The sequence below is a fragment of the Puma concolor genome, chromosome A1, assembly GCF_028749965.1.
Source record: "Puma concolor isolate L17-30 chromosome A1, mPumCon1.1.hap2, whole genome shotgun sequence".
In the NCBI taxonomy this organism is placed as follows: domain Eukaryota; kingdom Metazoa; phylum Chordata; class Mammalia; order Carnivora; family Felidae; genus Puma; species Puma concolor.
This window is the reverse complement of record NC_141667.1, coordinates 224220005-224239604: the sequence shown is the minus strand read 5'-3', so window position 1 is coordinate 224239604 and position 19600 is coordinate 224220005. Positions and strand designations below refer to the sequence as shown.

Here is a 19600-nt window from a genome sequence, read left to right as displayed (position 1 = left end):
ATTTGCACATCTTGGTGTTTTTGTTTTTTTGTTTTTTTTTTTGATTTCCAGTAAGTCTAGTGTCTAAGGCCTCTAATTGTACTTTCTTGGACATTTACCTAAGAGAAAAAAATAAAGTACTCTGCGTCTTTTAATAGGGTTGCCTCCGGAAAAGTTACTCCTTCTAATCATTCAGATGGGCTTTCTCTTAGAACATACTCCCCTTTTTTAAGTTAGTTGGAAGTTTTTTAGGGGGAGGGCCTCAGCAGCAAACTGGAGTTACTCGGACAACAGAAGCATCAGATGGTAACAGCACAGTGGGTAGCGTTTCTGTGCCCCGGCAAACAGACTGGCAAAGCTGAGGGAACTTGCTGGTCAGGAGAAGAAGGAAGATCTCCAAACTCTCAGGCATGTACTGGTAAAAGTAAGGGGGCAGAAGACTTCTTCCCACTAAGGGATACTTCAGCCCATCAGGGTAGTCCACTTCTGTGGATTCTGCCCCCATTAGCATTAGATGGCTTCCCCGAGGATAACACAAAGCAGGTGAGCACATACAACTCACATCTGCTAGTCAAGTCTTCGTGGACAGTTCCTAAACCTGAAATCTTTGGCCAACCTTCTGCTGGGTTCTCAACTCCCCCCTGGTAGAAACCTGCTTTCTCCCCGGGAGAAACCTGTTGCCTCCAGGCGTCTCCATACGGCACATTTGATTGGTTGAGTCCAGTAAGTTGGGAAGGTAGGGGTATGTGGAGGTCAGGAACATCAGGCCTTCATCTTCCCAGAAGTCTTCCTAAGTATTTTATATTGTTGTTATCTTTTAATGTTTCCTGTTTGTTTGTTTGTTTGTGTTTTGTTTATTGCCATCTTTTAAAAGAGCTAACAAGAGACTCAATTTGTTTGACTAGTGGCTAGTACTGAAATCCTTTCAGTTCTCATTTTTAAAATGAGACTTTCTCTCCCTTTTGTAGGAGGACTTCCTTTTTGGGGGAAGGAAAAGATTTTGTCACAGAAGTGGCCCATGTGCCTCATGGTCTGGAACTCATGGCCGCTGCAAGGAGCAAGTCCGTGATGAAGAGCTGACTCCAGAGTGGTCTACTTGTACTCTCCGCAGTCTTATTCCTCTTTTAAAATATTTTCTTTCTGCTGGGTTTTCTTTTAGATTGAAGCACATTTGGACACGCTTATCAATGAGCAAGCTTCTTATGTTTTAACTAGAGCCGGCTTGAGTTATATCTATAACACCGTGCAGCAACATAAACCTGAGCAGGTAAGCACATGGAAATACGCGTTTAGAGTGTGGGGTCTAGAGCTAGCCTCTAACTGAACCTTGGCTCTGCCGCTTACTAGCTATTCTCACTGGGAAAGTGACTTATCTCTCTGTATCTGTTTCCTCAGCTGTGGAATTGGGGTAATGATAATATCTGTATCATAGGTTGTTCCGAAGATTAAGTGAGGTAACATATGTACAGTTCTTAGATGACTACCCGAGACTGTAGTAGAGTGCCCCTAAATATTAACTATACTTTTTACTATGGATAATTTTGGTTAAAAGTAATGAAAATATACAAAAATCAGTATTATAAATTGCATAAAGGATATTCATACTGGTAAATTTTTCAGAGTCCTGTATCACTATGGGTTAATTGAATGCATAGATTGGTGTGTAAATGCAGTCATCCCCTTTTTAACTTAGCAAATCTTGGTCTGTTACTTTGGAAAGGTAAATACTCCTGAGACCAACATAAGATCTTGTTAAGTTATAGAACTCCAGTGGAAATAGAGAAGGGAGTGGGGGAACCTGAGAAATTCGCGTAAGCATCTTTCTTTAGAAAGCTAAGAACTCATTTTTTTAAAGATTTTGTTTTATCTTATTAAGTAGGCTGCATGCCCACCACGGGGCTCAAAGCCATGACCCTGAGATCAGGAGTCACACACTGTACCAACATGCACCAGCCAGGCGCACCCCGCAAAGAACTCGTTTAAGTGGCATTAACATGAAACATATTTTATAGTCCAGGAGCTCTTAAATGAAGCTTTCAAAAATCACCAGCTCCAAATTTGTTATTTTGATAAAGCAGCAAGCAGATTTCTACCAGAGAAGAATCAATTCTGCTGCCGTTTTATACTATCTCAGATTGTCAGGGTGAGACTTCAAGCATTTAGGAAATGGCTTCCTCGCCTGTTTGCTTGCTTATAAGTCAATCTGAAATATCCTGGTGTTCCTGTTGTTAAACTTCTGCTTGTCACTCCCTCCGACAAATATGATTACGTGCCTTCGTTCTAGTTACACAAAAATGAACAAGCCATAGTCCCTGCTCTCACTGAGGTTGAAGAGATGACGCTTGAGTTCTTTGGAAATGAGCCGAATTTCCAAATTTGGGGAATCTATTAATAGCCTGTATTTCATAAGTGAACGGAAACTGTAGCACCTTTTTTACATCTTGTTTTTGCTGTTTTTGTTTTTTTTTTCCTAGGGCTCTTTAGCTAATTTGCCCAACCTAGATTCCGTGGCACTGAAGGCTGCAATGGTAAGTGAATAAGAATAAAATCAAGCATTTCAGCATAGGTTTCCTTATGGAACACTATTAATTTTTTCCTGTGTGATAGTTTTGTCCTCGGTGGTAATTTTGTCTCTTGATATATACTTTATCTACAGGGGGTTTAAGGATAATGATTGCACACACGTTTCCTTTAACTAAGGTCCAAACACGACATCCATTTGTGCTAATATTCCACTACACCCTCATAACCTCATCATCCCTGTTCAGGTTTTCTTCATTTTCAGAGTTTTACTCCTAATGTCATAGAGAAACGGGAATGACAGACACGAAGAAGTTGGGCTGTATATCATTCAAGACTTCCTGCTATTAGTCTTTATAGTTCTTGATTTCTCTCTGAGATCACTGAAATCAGAGTCCAGTCTTAAAATTACTCTGGAGCATGAGACTCCTCGAACCTCCACTTTATTACCTTCTTTTCAAGTGAAGAGCTTGCTTGCACATCCCTCTCTGCCCGCGTGCCGCTTCCCGGAGTGTGTTTCCATGTCTTAAGTATAGACTTTGCGTGTATGTATGTCCACCAATCACGTGACACTCATTTAGCCCTTGTAGGATGATGATGTTCTTTGGAAGCTATATAATAATAACGCTAGCGGTAGTAATAACAGTGATGAATAACACCAGCCAGTAACATTTGTTGCGCGTGCCAAGGGTTTTTCGTGTATTAACTCGAAACCTCCGAACACCCCATTCAACCTAGTACTTACACTCTCAACTACTAAATAAGAAACGTCACATCATGACAAAAGACTAGAGAAAGAGAAGTAACAGTCATAACTTCTATTCATCAAACATCACAGCAAAAACTTTCAAAACAGATTTCATTCTAAAAAGTTTAAGTAAAGATAAATGGAAATGAATACATTTTAGATTATTTCAAAAAGGTGAGTTTCTGGGTGCCTGAGTGGTCAGTCGGTTAAGCATCTGACTCCTGATCTCGGCTCAGGTCGTGGTCTCACGGTTTGTGGGATTGAGCCCCAGCGTCAGGCTCTGCACTGGCAGCACGGACCCTGCTTGGGATTCCCTCTCTCCCTCTCTGCCTCTCTGCTACTCCTCCACTTACACATGCGCGTGTGCACTCTCTCTCTCAAAATAAATAAACCTAAAAAAAGATAAGCTTCTTAGAAAGTTAAATATACACTCACCATACTACCTAGTGGTCTCACTCCAACGTATTTGCCCCCCCAAAATGAGGACATAACTCTACACACAGATCAGTCATCTTCGTACTCACTAAATGTGTTTCCTCCCTGTCTTTCTCTCCCCACCGACACATATCCAGTCCATAATATAAACCCACAAAATACATTTAAACCGCGTTGCAAGTTCTTTTGTGCGTGGTCTTAAACTTGAATAACAATTGAGTTGAAGATTTTATGTCTCTCTAACGAAACAGAATCTTGTTTTGTGTGTGGTAACTGCCTGCTGCCTTCACTGGAATGCTTCAGGGCACTTTAGTTCGGCATACCTCAGGCTCGAACTCTGTCACGTCTTCCTGCCCCCCACCCCCAGGTCCTCCTCCAAGTGTTCTTAACTCAGAAAGCAGTAAGAGCTTCTGTCCATTATTATTTCAACATTGTCCTCTGTTTTCTAGGCATTATGCTAAGAATTGGGATGAAAATAGACATGATCTAGTAAGGGGTATAGCTGTTACACAATAAATAAGTGTGAAAAGAATACAGTTATGAATTGTAATAATGCTGTGAATTAAATGGCACAGATCCAGATCTGAGAGTCATGCCCTTCCGTCCTGTCACTAAGCAGATGCTGCTGATTTTACTGTCCAGTTCTCTCAAATATCTCCTCTTCTGTCTGCCGTGTTATTGTCCTTGTAGTCTAAGGTGCCGCGGTAGCTGCCTATTTAGTGTCCTTGCATCTACCTTCCATTTCCTTCTTCCTGCAGCCAGACTTAGTTTCTTAAAACTTAAATCAGATTATTCCCCTCCTTCAATGGCTTCCTCATGCCTTTCCAATAAGAATTAAAATCCTGTAAGAAAGCATGTGAGACCTATACGAACTGATTTCTGTTCGCCATTCTCTTTCTCACTTCAAGTCTTCGTGCTGTCCCATCCATGCAACCCCCGGACCCTCACTGCACACACGTACTTAGTCTCTTTTCATCTCTAAGATCTCACTTCAGATTTCCTTTCCTCAGATTCTTTAGCCAAACACAGAAGCTAGGTCCATCCTCCTGATTTACACTTTTATACTACTTTGGTTTTTTCCTTCATAGCATCCAACACAGTTTGTAATTATATATTTATTTACCTTATTACTTACTTACCATCTTTCTCAGTAGGCCGTAGCTCTCTGAAGCTAGGGACTGTCCTCTTTTGCTCACCACTATATATACTTTACCTAATATACTACCTTCCTAATAGTAGGTACTCGATAAATATCAGTTGAAGGAATAAGTAAACGAATAATTAACATACAGTGGATTTAAGGAAGTAAGGTAGACTTGAAATCTGATCACTTTACTTCTTGTTAGTATTTTTTATTCAAAAGTTCGCTGAGGGAGATTAAGATGAACCACTTGGATTTAGAATTTTCAAAGCAGCTATGCTGATATTAACTACTTTAAGAAGTCGACACTTGTGGAGCGCCTGGGTGGCTCAGTCAGTTGAACGTCTGACTTTGGCTCAGGTCAGGATCTCATGGTTTGTGAGTTTGAGCCCCGCATTGGGCTTGCTGCTATTAGCATGGAGCCAACTTCATATCCTCTGTCCTCTCTCTCTGCACCTCCCCCACTCGCTCACTTGCTCTCTCTCTCTCTCTCTCTCTCTCTGTGTCTCAAAAATAAATATTTTTAAAAAATGAAGTTTATACTTTTAGGGAATTTTAGTTAGAATGTTGAAGAAATAACTCATTTGATCACAAAGAAGTCGTTGTTTGTACTATGGTATATTTCCTAAGATTTAACCCTTAAATGAGTTGGTTATATTTGAGATGTCCGTTAGCAGATGTACGCACTTTATGTTTTGCTCTTTCTCTGTTTCATTTAGGTTCAGTTTGATCGTTACCTGTCAGCCCCAGACAGCCTGTTAATGCCACAGCTGAACTTTCTCCTAAGTGCCACAGTGAAGTAAGTGTGTTTCTGTCTCAACTAGTTGGTTAAGATTCACATATTTTTCAAAACAGCAAGCACACTTCTTAGAAAAAAAGTTCTTTTCAAGAATAGGCGATTGACGTTCTCCTAGATTGAAGAATATAGATTGAAGATTTATGGTTACCAGCCTTTTTTCACGCCTCGGCCACCCTAAGAGATCTGACCCGACCCTGCTCATACTTACTGCTTACATGTAGGCGGCTCCAAAATCTCTACTTAGTGAATGATTCTTAAAATTGATGTGACTGTAATGGAAGCATATAGCCATAATACCAAATTAATAAACATGGGACATTGAAAATGTCGTGGAAGCTCAATAGTATATTAATTGTGCTGTGCAGATGAGCTGCTGTACAGACTGTTTGGATCTGTTAGGTATATTTTGTAATTTTTCAGTATCACCTATTTACCAGGAATGTGTTCAAGACAAAGAACTATACAGTAATATCTCAGAATGTTACGGTTAGAAGAAACAGAGGGATCATATTGTCTGACCTTCCTGATTATAAGGAAAATATTGACAAATTTAAGTTGCGTGGAAGTAGGAAATTAGACAATTTTAGACTTTTTTTTTTTTTTCCTTTCCATTCGCCCTGCTGTGTATTAAATGCTTTCTGTGTAACAGGCACTAAGGATTAAGATTTGAAGGACATTTGCACTGTCTTCAGGGAGATCATAGTCTGTTGGGTCAGTTAGACGTGTGAACAAATATTTATTTTATTTTAATATTTTTTAAATGTTTATTTATTATTTTTGAGAGAGAGAGAGAGAGAAGAGAGAGAATGAGCGGGGGAGGGGCAGAGAGAGAGGGGGACACAGACTCCGAAGCAGGCTCCAGGCTCTGGGCTGTCAGCACAGAGCCTGATGGCAGGGCACGAGCTCACGAACTGTGAGATCATGACCTGAGCTGGTCCAGCCCTTAACTGACTGAGCCACCCAGGTGCCCCACAAATACTTATATGAAAAAGTGCGGTAAGGAAAGAACTATTGAACTTGAAGAAAATACTCCAGTTACCAGAAGGGGAGCCGTGGGGCAGAGACGGCACACTTGTTTCCTGCTGTCCTGGAGGGCACGTCCGCAGCAGTGAATAGAGCAAGGAGGTGGCTTCTGAGTCAACACGCAGGAAAATTTGAATTAGAGTGGCCAACTAGAATTGACTGGCAAGGGGATGGATCCGTTTTTCTCAGACATAAAGTTGGGAAATTTGATCATTTTAGGTGTAGTTAATGACTTTAATTTTTTTTTTTTACTTTTATATTTTATCATCCTAAAAGATCTCATACTGTCTACTTACCTGGAATTCTAAAGACCTGAGAGATTATAAAAGAAAATCCATTGTGCCGTGTCCCAGATTGTTTGTGTGTGTTTCTTAAATTATTTTTCTTAACCGAATACCTGTAGTTCTTTAGATTTAACCACGTTTCAATCTTAGTATTTGAATGTTGCGCCGTTTGGGACGTCACTAAATATAAAACATACCGTGATTCTTTTCATAATATGCTGAATGACGGGAAGTTTTAATGTGTTTTATAAAAGGATGGCAGGTAGAGCAGATGCCATAAAGGAGAAATTGGAACAGATTTGGCTACATAACACTTTAAAGTTTTTGTCTTGTTTTCGTTTTTACAGAAAACAACAATATAAACCAAGTTAAAATAAAAACCGTACTGTGGAGCAATATTTTCAATTTATGTAACAAAGTATCCTTAATATGTTATCCTTAATAGCAAACAAAATACCACAAATCAGGACAAAACAGTAGAAAAATAGGCACTGTGTGTTTGGACAGTTCACAGAAGAAATGCAAATGGCAAATAAATAGAACATAGTAATTATCAAAAAATGCAAATTAAAACAGCAGTGAGAGTATCTGTCCATCAGATTGCTGACAATAAGGCGTTTGTTATATGCTAATTGAAAGGGTCTGGGAAAATGGGTATTTTCATATGCTGTTGGCGAGAGTATAAATTAGTACAATCTTTTTAGAGGGCAATTTGACAACTTCCAGCAAAACTTTAAAAGTTTATGTCCCTAGACTCAGGGATACCTCCTAACAGACTCCCCGCTCCCCCCCCCCACCCATTCCTAAGCTTTAATAAGAGTTAAAAGTAAAGTTACAGAGGGGCGTCTGGGTGGCTCCGTTGGTTAAGTGTCCAGCTTCAGGTCAGGTCATGATCTCACTGTTCGTGAGTTCAAGCCCTGCGTTGGGCTTGGTGCTGACAGCTCAGAGCCTGGAGGCTACTTCAGATTCCGCATCTCCCTCCCTCTCTGCCCCCCCCCCCCCCCACTGTCTGTCTGTCTGTCTGTCTCTCTCGAATAAATTTAGCCAGGAAACAAAGTTGTATAGAAAGTGGAGAAAAGAGAACGAAAATAATTTTAAGGAATTCTTCCTTCTTTTCTTCCTTGGGATGAATTAGAGATGTTCTTTTTTCAGTGTCAAACTCCAATATTCACCTTTCAGTGATACAAATATTAGACATTGGAATACAGAAGCTACAGTTAAACATATATATATATGTATATATATATGTGTGTATATATATATATATACATATGTAAAATATTCTCAGTGTCTTTTCTTGATGATTCAGAATTATTTCTGAATGTTATTATATCGGATGTGATTTGAGAACTCTTATTCAGGAATCTTCCTTGATTTGACATACTAAAAAAATAATGTAATAATGTAAGAAATAATGCCTTTATAGGAAATATTTCCTCTTTACTTAAAGAGGTATACGGGATAATTTTTTTCTTCTTTACCTCCTTTTAAGCCACTTGTATTAACTATCAGGAATACCTGTTCTCAATAAAAATAAAGTAAGTTTTGGGGGAAAATAGTTCCACCAGAAAAGAACAGCTACTGGAAACCTGTAAGCTGAAGAATAACTGGAGCTTGCACAATGCTTTAGAGACTCGAGAAAGCCCAAGCCTTCAAAGAAAGGTTAATCTGGTCCTACATAAAGCCTACCTTATACTCAAAAAAGCTTAAAAACAAAGTATAAAGTATCATGCTGATTTTTAACTAAACCAACTGCCTTCCTGAACAAAGCTTAGCACTCCTAAGGATGACAATAAATACAGACAGTCAACCGTGTAGCATGTGTAATGCAATATTACTTAGAAGAAGTAGTAGGAAAATATGAACCAAAACTAGGAAAAAATCTGTCAGTAGAAACAGACAAATGACAGTTTATAAAACTAGCAGATAAGTTCCTTATAAGCAGCTAGTTACAGTGTGTTCAAGGACTTAAAGGAAAACATTATTATACTGAGAGAAGAAATAGGGAATTTTAGAGCTGAGAATTCTAGACCTGAAAAGTGTAACATCTAAAGTGAAAAATTGACTGACTGGGTTTAACTCTCAGTTGGACACCCCAGAGAGAAAGATCAGTCAACTTGAAAAGAGTACAGTAGAAACCATCCAAACTGACGCACTGATAGAAAACATTAAAAGGCTAGAAAAAGATGAAGAGAGCCTTAGTGAATTGTGGCATAATATTAAGCAAACTAAAGTAGGTATAATAACTGGAGTGTCATAATGAGAATGAGTCAGAAAAAATTTGAAGAAATGAAACAAGTTTTTCCAAATGTGATGGAAAACATGAACCCACAACCCAAGAAGCTAAATAGCTCAGCAGAGAAAACCATACCAGAGTATACGTACCATCATCTTATCATTGAAAACCAGGGATAAAGAGAAAAATCTTGAAAGCAGCCAGAGGGAAAAAGACATATTGTGTATAGGATTCGAATGATGGTTAAGTATACTACGGACTTCTTATTAGAAACAGTGCAAACGAGAAGGCAATAGAATATCATCTTTAAATGTCTACTTTGTTCATCACATGTATCTTTCAAACTCAACGCACAAAAAATACATTTTCTGATAAACAAAAGTAGAGAGGACTTATTACTAGTATACTGCACTGTAGGAAATGATAAAGGAAGTCTGTCAGGCTCAAGGAAAAGAATACCAGAAGAAAACTCAGATCAACACAGGAATAATGAGTACAGAAAATGCTAAATATCAAAGGTAGTGGACCGTTTAAAACAAAAATACTAACAGTGAATTGTGGAATTTTTAACACATAGAAATGAAATTTATAAGAAATGCACAAGAGGTGGAGTGGGAAGGAAGTAGAAATACATATTTATGATGTTACAAGGTTATTATATAATATAATAATATTTTTTGAAGGTAGATTGTGAACCTTGCAGCCAGCTCTCAAATGAACAAAATTATCTAACATTCCAATAGTCAAGATAAAATAGAATGCTAAAAAAGCAATTATATCAAAACAAGGCAGAAAAAGAAGGGAAAAGAATAGAAGGGGAAAATCTAAAAAAAAAAATAATAGCAGGATGATAGACTTAAATTCAGCCTTATAAATTATTATATTAAATGTAAAAGAACTGTATACTTCAGTTAAAAGGCAGATTAGATTCTTAGATGAAAAAGCATGGCCCACTGTCTGCTGTCTATAAGAAATACACTTTAACAGTAAGGATACAGATAGTTTAAAAGTAAAATCGTAACAAAGCTAAAGTAGTTGTATTAGTATCAGAAAAATTAGACTGCAAGACAGATACCAAAGATAAGGAGGTACGTTTTACAATAACAATAGAATCAATTCGTGAAGAAGATATAATTATCAATGTGTGCATCTAATAGCAGAGCTTCAAAAAATAAGCAGTATAAGTTCATAGAATTGAGGAAGAATAGATACACTGACAATTGTAGGTAGGTTATTTCAACACCCCTCTCAGTAATTGTTAGAAAAAGTAACCAAAAATCTGACATGGTGTAAAGGAACTGAACAATGCCAGCAATCAAACCTAATACATATAGAATACCACACACATTTATAGAAGGTAACATTCTTTTCAAGTGCCTATAAAACATTCACCAAGCTAATGTAAGAATGAGCAAAAAAGAAATGGGTACAATCCACTAGTGAATATTTTTATCTATGAACATGGTATGCCTGTTTATTCAGATATTTTAGAATTTTCAATAAAGTTTTATAATTTCCTCATATAGTCTTCTGTCTATATTATCGGGTTTCTTCCTAGGAAATAATTCTGTGACTATTATGATAAGATATTTTATTTTCTGTTACCTGTTCTACTTAGATATTGCTGGTGTATATCAAATGTACTAAATTTCATATGATCATTTTGAATCTGGCCAAGTAACTAAATTATTTTAGTTCTATTAACTTATCAGTTGTTTAGTTTTTGGTGAAGACAGCTAAGGATAATGAGTTTTATTAATTTTTTTTCAGTATTTATGACTAAAATCATTGTATCGATTAAGAACTCCAAGGTAAATAGTAGATGTGATAGTGAGTGTGCATATTTTACTTTGAATTTTAATGAAAATGCTTCGGATGTTTCATCATTAAGTGTGAGTTTTGCTGTGGATTTTCAGCATTCCAACAGTCACATGGTATTCTTTTCCAACTGGTTATGTGATACAGTTAATCTAATAAATTCAGTATAACTTCAGTCATAATTCTCAAAGAACCACTTTATTAAATGTTTATCTAGAAAAAAGTATGTGAGAGGAGACTCTAGTTACTTTTGAACATCTTCACAGTTCACCACTCTGGTCCAAGGTAGTGTCACTTGTGCCTATATTACCACGTTAGCTTCTGAACTATTCTGTTTTCACCCTTGCCCCACCCCAACTCCTACAGTGTAATCAATCTGAACACCTCAACCAGATTGATTCTTTAACTTCACTTAATCCTCCCATGAATTAGGATTTCCTCTTTCCAGTGGAGACATCGCTTAGAAAGTTTAAATAATTGAGCCAAGGGCAAACAGAAGCAAGCAGAGCCAAGATTTGAATCCACTATTTCTGATTCCAATGCCTATTCTCTTTAACACTAGCCTGTACTGTATTTTTATTAGTCCTTTCTATATTGAGATTATATTATTATTTTTTAAGTGTATTTACTTTTGACAGAGACAGAGTGGGAGCATGAGCTGGGGAGGGGCAGGGAGAGAGAGGGAGACACAGAATCCGAAGCAGGCTCTAGGCTCCAAGCTGTCAGCACAGAGCCCGATGTGGGGCTCGATCCTACGAACTGTGAGATCGTGACCTGGGCTGAAGTCAGACGCTTAACCGACTGAGCCACACAGGGGCCCTGAGATTATATTATTATTTTTAAAGGAAACTCAAAAATATATTTGCATATGTGATAGGTTAACACTTATATGAGATATGTGGGTTTGGTCTTATGTAAAATGTACTTTAATTTTACAGTCAGTGACAGAAAGCTGACCTGGGATAAAAATCAACTTGATCCATTGTGACATCATTGGTTTTGGTATTATGATAAAAGAAAAATCAAAATTCTTTCATCTGTTATTCCTAAATACATTATCATCTTTTCTTTTTCGTTTTCCAAGACTTAAGCTGTTAATACCTTCTCTCCTGTGATGCATTTGATTGCATTCTTAACTGTGGTTCTGTAATAAAGCTCAATTTTAGTGATCACAGAGCCTGACTGTTGAAATAGCTATTTTTAGAAATGCTGGGTTTATGGTAATGATGAAAGTTGTGTCATGTTGTTATGGCAACCAAAAATCCTAAAGTACTGATTAATGACAAGCTCACTGATTCTGGAAGTATGCAGTTCATTTCTTATCACGGCTAAAGGCTTTAAATAATTATTTTAAATGTTTTGTGAATCTGTTTTAAAATGGGTGGCATCTCCATTTAATTATATATTAGTCTTTATTAGTACTTCTGACATTTATAATAAATTGTTTGGCATTGTAACATTTATAACTGGACACATTGAATTTCTTAATGCATGGTATTCTGATGCCTAAGAAAAATACTGCTTTTCCCTCCAGTTTTATAATATCCTCATGTCCTTCCATTTTTTTTTCCCAGTAGTTAACTGCATGGTTATTATCTTTGATGTATACACTGGTATAGCAAACTACTTTCTAAATGTAAGAAAGATTTTTCAAAACTTGGAAATAGGGCAGATCAGGTCTGGGAGAGCAACGTGTCCTTTCAGGGTCACACTGAAGCATTGTTACCAGGCCCTTCGAGAATTATTTAATTATTTAGGGGCACGTATCATAGTTTGATGCTCGGCTTACTGTTGATGATTAAAGGCCCCGTGCTTCTTCATGTCCTATGTATTTTTTTGCTCTGGGGGACATGAACCCATGTTTTATTCTAACCTTCCTTTTCAAATGCCTATAAATGACCAGTTCCTCAGAATGTTCTATGAACCAGCTTTACCATCTCAGTAGTTCCTCATTAAGGAGTTATTAAGTCATTGGCACTCTTTCATTTTTTATCTGTGTGAGTCATGTTTTTAATTATTTGAAAGTTATAATTGCACTGTGAGGATTATTAAACTGTCCAAAGGCCAATAGGGCACCACCTGGTAAGTGACCACCTATGAGATTTCCACGGTGGTAAAGAGACCAAGGCAGTTAACGGTCTAACTTTGTATAGATGGTCATAGCCTGCATCCAAATATTTCTTTTTTCCCTTTCAACTGGCCCTTTTGCTTATGTGAAAAGCAGGACTCGTCTTCAGATTTTTAACCTGTAGAAATAATCCTGAAGGTACTCTCCATTCACCACCTATGGTCTTGGCTGTGACTGATCAGAATGCAGTGTGGCGGGCGATCTGAGGTGAATGCCCGTGCTCGCGCCAGTGCTCAGCAGACACTACTGAAAACACATACTGCTTTTCTTCCTTCTTGTACGGGAGGTGATCAACAGATGAGCACGTTCCGAGTTTTCAGAAGCGTATGACTGAGATGATTTCTCAGTGATTTTGTATTTAGTTAGAGAATACCTGAAACTTCCATTTTAAACGTTATTTGTCCCTATAATGATTCATCATTATTTGAGACTCTGTATTTTATAAATGATATTAGTGAATAATTTGGACCAAGACACCAGGCAGGCAAACAGATAGATATATACACAGATATACATATATACTTTTTAAGATAAAAGATACATAATAATTGCATAGTAATTAGCACTATAAATAAAGAGGAGGGGATAGTAAAATGGCAAGAAAGTAAACCCACGTTAGCACCTCAGATACCTCCCCTTTTGTGTACAGATAACTGATATGCTTATTATACATCAGTATTTAAGAAACCCAATTCCCCAAAATAACGTGGGGGGAGGAATGTATGTATGTATGCATATGTACGTATGTGTATAAATTAGATAGGCACAGAGAGTTTTTATTTTTTGTTATTTTTTATACATATTTATTGAGAGAGAGAGAGAGAGAACAAACACGAGTGGGGAAGGGGCAAAGAGAGAGGAGAGAATCCAAAGCAGGCTCCACACTCAGTGCAGAGCCTGATGCGGGGCTCGATTTCACAAGCGTGAAATCATGACCTGAGCCAAAACGAAGAGCCAGACACTCGACCAGCTGAGCCACCCAGGCACCCGAGTTTTTATTTTTTCACCAGCAGATCATTAAAATGCTCTTAATCCTCAATGGGATAATTTAAAAACTGAAAGTATCTTGTAAGTATCAAGTTCAATATTTTGCCTTACAGTGGTGAAATTAGTGCCAGAAAGGCTAAATTTCTTGTTCAAAGCAACAGTAATAAGTGGCAGAGCTTCGACTAGATTCAAGGTCTTCTGACAATAATGTCCATCACGGTACTGTTTTCTCTCTACTGTGTATGATTCACTGGAAACAAAGCATTGAGTGTGAGTATATGACTCTATACCCGGCTTTGGTAGTGATAGTGAACTCTTACATTTGTCCAGGAATGGGGAGTCGTTATCAGTCACAGTTCCCCGCTCTTTACAGTTTGGATTTGACTCAGATTCACTCTGGAGAATCTCTCTTTCCATTGAATTTCTCTCCTATTGGCTAACAGTTCTTTCCCCTTCCCTTTATTCACCGCACTGCATGAAAGATTTCCTTTCTCCGTGAGCTTTGGTATCTCTTATCTTGTTTAGCACAGCCGTATTCATTTTTTTAATCCCTTCCCTATCTTGGTAGCTTCCTAAACTGAGGAGCAGAATGAGAAACTGTATTATACTATCAAACACCAACATTGAAAATAAATGATAAACTCTGACTTGGTCTAATTGTCTTGATTTTATTTATTTGTGTCTTAGCAGTATTGCTTTATTCTGGTTTTCTCCATTGCAGATTTGTAATGATTTTTCTGCTGCATTGTGAGTTGTAGACATTTGTAAGCTAGTTTAGCTTATAAATAGAAGCATGCCCTGGGTTACAACTAAACTTCAATAAATTTAAATTTTTTCATCCTTTGGACTTGAGATTAAAATTTAAAATGTATTACTTTATATTTTTCAACAACTCATTCTACATTTACCAGTTACTCTGGATTTTAAAAAATTATAATATTCATTGTGCTGTATTCTGATTTTAAATTTCTTACGAGAGGGAATAGCCTTGTTTCTTTGTATTCTTTATGTGGTACAAATAGCACACTATGTACAGACTGAGTATAGATTTTAGAGTATGAGGTATAAGTAATGGAGACTGAGTATAGATTTTAGAATATGAGGTGTAAGTAATGGATGCTTTATACACCCCCCAAAAATCTGTCTTGCGGCTTTGAGTAAAGAACAAAAAACACTATATCAGAAATCTATTTTTGACTTGTTGCAAAATGGGCATCAAACGTGTATCATATTTAACAAATTTTTTAAATGCCAGTTGATAGGTATGTCTGGGTGGCTCAGTCAGTTAAGCGTCTGACTTCGCTCAGGTCGTGATCTCACAGTTAGTGAGTTCAAGCCTTGCGTCAGGCCCTGTGCTGACAGCTCGGAGCCTGGAACCTGCTTTGGATTCTGTGTCTCCCTCTCTCTCTGCCCCTCCCCAACTCGTGCTCTGTGTCTCTCTCTCAAAAATAAATAAATGTTAAAAAAAAATAAAATGCCAGGTTATAGTATTTTTAATCTATTTCATTTATGGAAAATAGTTTTGCATCATATCTATGCAATTGTTGTTAAGTTCAGTTAATTATAGGAATGATCACTAAGAGATCAAAAATATCTGGAAGGCTCATCTGGTCAAGTAGATTTCCAAACCAGTTTTTACCATCCTCCCTTCCAATGAAAAGGTAGCATAGCCAGAAGCATTACTCCACTCTGCTCAGAGAATTTACTCAGCGTAACTTTCTTCTACCCACTCTTATTATGTAAGCTTTAGCAATTTTAGGGAAATGACAAGTTGTTTCACCCCACCAAGAGTCTGAGACCCCATCGGAACAGGGTGCTGATGATCCAGACCTCGGGATTAGAGTTGTGCTACGGAAGGTATTCTAAAGGGTTTTAAATGGCCGAGTGAGGGATTTTGACTTCTCTGGCACCAGAAGAAGCCATTGACGCTCCTTGAAGGAAGGCCCTGGATGGGGGAGAGACAGGATAGAAGGTACGCTTGAGAAAGATTAATCTAGCAGTAGTGCTTACCGTAGATTGAAGGTGGAAGAGACTCAAGAGGGGAAGACCAGATAGGAGTTTTTTCTGTACTCCGTACAAGAGTTCGTTAGGGTCTGAATGGAGGTGACGAAACGTGGCCGTGCCACTGACAGAAAGAAGAAACAACTAGAAAAGAAGGTTTGGGAGTAAAGCTTGAAAGACATCTTTAAATTGAGTTGTGAAAATCAGAAAAAAAGTCCTGTTTTTATCACTAGATACAGTGATACAGGAATAGAAGTAGCTGAGGCTGGTATGAAGTAAATGTGAAAACGCAGAGAGAGCTGATGCAGATTTAATGAACCCAGTGCTGTTTTTTTCTGGCCAGATTTTTAAAAAATTTGCTTCAGTTCATTTACATCCTTTTATTCTTTGAGGCACCTGGGTGGCTCAGTCAGTTGAGTGTCTTAACTTTGGCTCAGGTCATGGACTTGCGGTTGGTGAGTTCAAGCCCCGTGTCGGGCTCTGTGCTGACAGCTCGGAGCCTGGAGCCTGCTTCGGATTCTGTGTCTCCTTCTCTCTCTGCCCTTCCCCTGCTTGCACTCTGTCTCTCTCTCTCTCAAAAATAGTAAACATTAAAAAAATAAAAAAATGCTTTCTAATCCACTTGGAGTTAGTATATATTTACTGAAAGAGATTTTTTAAAAATTTATTTGGACATTTAAAGATCTATATGTTATTTTTATTAAAACAAATGTAAATAAAAGGGGTGCTTGGGTGGTTCAGTCAGTTAAGCATCCGACTTTGGCTCAGGCCATGATCTCCTAGTCCGTGAGTTCGAGCCCTGCATCGGGCCGTGGGCTGACAGCTCAGAGCCTGGAGCCTGCTTCCGATTCTGTGTCTCCCTCTCTCTCTGTTCCTCCCATGCTCGCACTCTGTCTCTTGTTCTCTCTCTCAAAACAAATAAGGATTAAAACAAATTTTTTTTTAAAGGTTTTATTCTTTTATATGCTTATGTAGAGATGATCTTTGTGGAAAATGCTGTTACCTATTGTAGGCAAGTGTCACATTATTTTACCCGGCAATATAAGTGAAATCTAAAATGTGGTTACTAGTGTAGGAGCTAAACAGTATATTTATAACAGTATATATAACAGTATATATATATATATATATATATATATATATATATATATATATATATGTGAAAGGACAGTATATTGTAAGTTATTCTGAGGTTTGAAGTATTGGCAAGTATGAATAATTATAAGCCTCTTTCTTCAAGGTTAATGTGTTATCAGTCACGTTTGCAAAATCAGCACATTGATGATAGGTCACAGTTTCCATTTCTTGTTTAGTAATCATAAAGATACAGCTGTGAACATAGTCCCTGCCTGTCTGCAACAATGAATAAATAACGAATATAAAATAGTGTGTTTTATTCCCAAACCAAAGTAAGTAACTTGTGTGGTTGTACAATAATTTCTTTGTAGTATGTATGTGATAATTATGAAAGTGAAATGCATTGGTTCAAATATGAAGCTTCTTACTATCCTTAGTATTTTACTTTCCGGTGTGTGTTCACATATTGTTTGCTTATCACTAGAGAGCAGATCATAAAACAATCTACAGAATTAGTCTGCAGAGCCTATGGGGAAGTGTATGCCGCTGTGATGAATCCAGTGAACGAATACAAAGATCCGGAGAGCATTCTACACCGATCGCCACAGCAAGTGCAGACACTTCTCTCCTGATCCTCTTATTTGAATGTGTCAGCGAAATATCGCCTCCCCTAAAACTCGGAAGGTGTTCTTGTTCTTCAGTTGGTGCTCTTTGCTCTGAAATTTGACGGTTATGATTCTCTTTGTATCATTTCATTGTAGGTCTCGATAATTTCTTTGGTCACAATAACAGGAAGTAATTTCATGCTGACCTGGGTTGTGTTGCTCTGTATCTGCCCCTTACGTAGAGATGCTCTGTTCTCTGCAAGCCACCTCCCCGGTTCGGCAGTTTTCGGGAATATAAATGTATGGAAAAAAGAAGTATGAGAGGTTTGAGGGAGCTTTCTTTATGACATCAGTTCCAAATTAATCATACATAAGAAACTTGTTGAAACTGAAGAATTAGTTATGAAGATGTGACATAACGTCTCTTTACCTAAAGATTAATTTGGTTTCTTATTAGTCACTAATGTGAGTGGATATATTTAAACTGAGGAGCAGAAATATACACGTAGCAAAAAGTGGGAAAAGAGAGAGAAGTAATTTAAACAGGGTGGATTTCTCTCTGTGTGCGCCCTGGACTGAACTCACGGTGAAGTTCAGCACTTCGAAAGGACGTTAGGAATATAGGCATCCTATATGCCTATAAGTCTAGTGTTTAACGATAGATACTTCTTACATAATATTAGCTCTAAACCCAGCCAACTACAAATTTTATCTCTTGTTCAAACCAAAGAAATAATGACCTGCTCTAACGCAGGCGGGAAAATTCTGAGTAGCAATTGTTCATTGACGGTGTATCTGTCCCCCTGGTGACGGCTCACAGAGAATGATCGGGGCTCTGAATTTAGAACTTTACTTATGAGTAAGATTCAGAATCACCTTGTTTTTCAAAAAAATAAATCTCAGTACTTTGTTGATAAGATTTCAAAGACAATTCTTCTTAGCAAAATATCTTAATTTCTGGCAAATCTATAAAAAGAGGTCAGTCCCTAAATTACAAGCAAGAAAACTGAGGCATAAGGAAAAAATGGACAAAGTTAAAATATTTTGCAAAGTAGTAGGATAAAACTAATGTTTATATGATATGCAATGTATAATGTGTTAGTATTTACGGAATGTGGCCTGTTCACCTGTCTGAAATTTATAATTGTTTATATTAATATGATTATTTTGGAGGCAGAGCAGTTACTTACCTCTTTTGGTATGAATCTGAGCTTTCACAGTCTTTTTCCTTCAATGAGTATGTGTGATATAGAAAAGATAAAAAAATAAAGTATGATATAAATCAAGAGCTTAAATTTTATATAATTTATTTCCACTGTGAAGAAAAGATTGCTACCTTGCCATCAGTGAATTCCTTTGTTTTCTGGGAAAAAGGTGTATTTGTCTTTTTACATGGTTTTCTCAACATATTAAAACTATTTCTAGAACAGTGATAATTGCAGTATTTTTATATACCTCATCATTGTGTTTCCAGAAAACGTACAAATAGAAAGGGAGGTACAGGGTAGGGCGAAGTTGAGATAAGCAGTGGAAGATGGGTGAGCAGAAGGTACTATCAATATAACCTTGAGCACGAAGTTAAAACAAAAGACTGTACGTGCTAATCCATGAACATAACGCTTGTATTTGCCATAGACTTCATAGTTTGCAATTTAAACTGTTTTGATGTGGCTTAAGTATAACCTTAGTCAATACATGTCAGCCTTTTCTTCAGAGAAAAGTATTTGCCTGGCAAAAACCTTCTCTTATTGAAGGTTTCTCTTCGGTTTCTTTCTCTGCACCTGAACTTGAACAAGTGAACGTTACCTGAGAAAAATCA

At 37.5% G+C, this 19600-nt stretch overlaps 1 protein-coding gene across 3 annotated transcripts in view; it reads left to right on the top strand.

The window, feature by feature from the left end:
• The window catches only part of COG6 (component of oligomeric golgi complex 6), an 80913-nt gene extending 61846 nt beyond the window's left edge, over positions 1 to 19067 (top strand). Inside the window, exons 16-19 of one of the 3 annotated variants that reach the window (XM_025924609.2) lie at positions 1139 to 1246; positions 2454 to 2507; positions 5543 to 5622; positions 17661 to 19067. In XM_025924609.2, the coding sequence (XP_025780394.1) occupies positions 1139 to 1246; positions 2454 to 2507; positions 5543 to 5622; positions 17661 to 17808 (390 nt within the window). In that variant the 3' untranslated portion in view covers positions 17809 to 19067. Of the gene's footprint in view, positions 1 to 1138; positions 1247 to 2453; positions 2508 to 5542; positions 5623 to 5713; positions 7322 to 17660 lie in introns of those variants that run through there. The other 2 variants (XM_086713103.1, XM_086713114.1) reach the window with 2 other exon arrangements.
• The last annotated feature ends 533 nt before the right edge of the window (positions 19068 to 19600 follow it).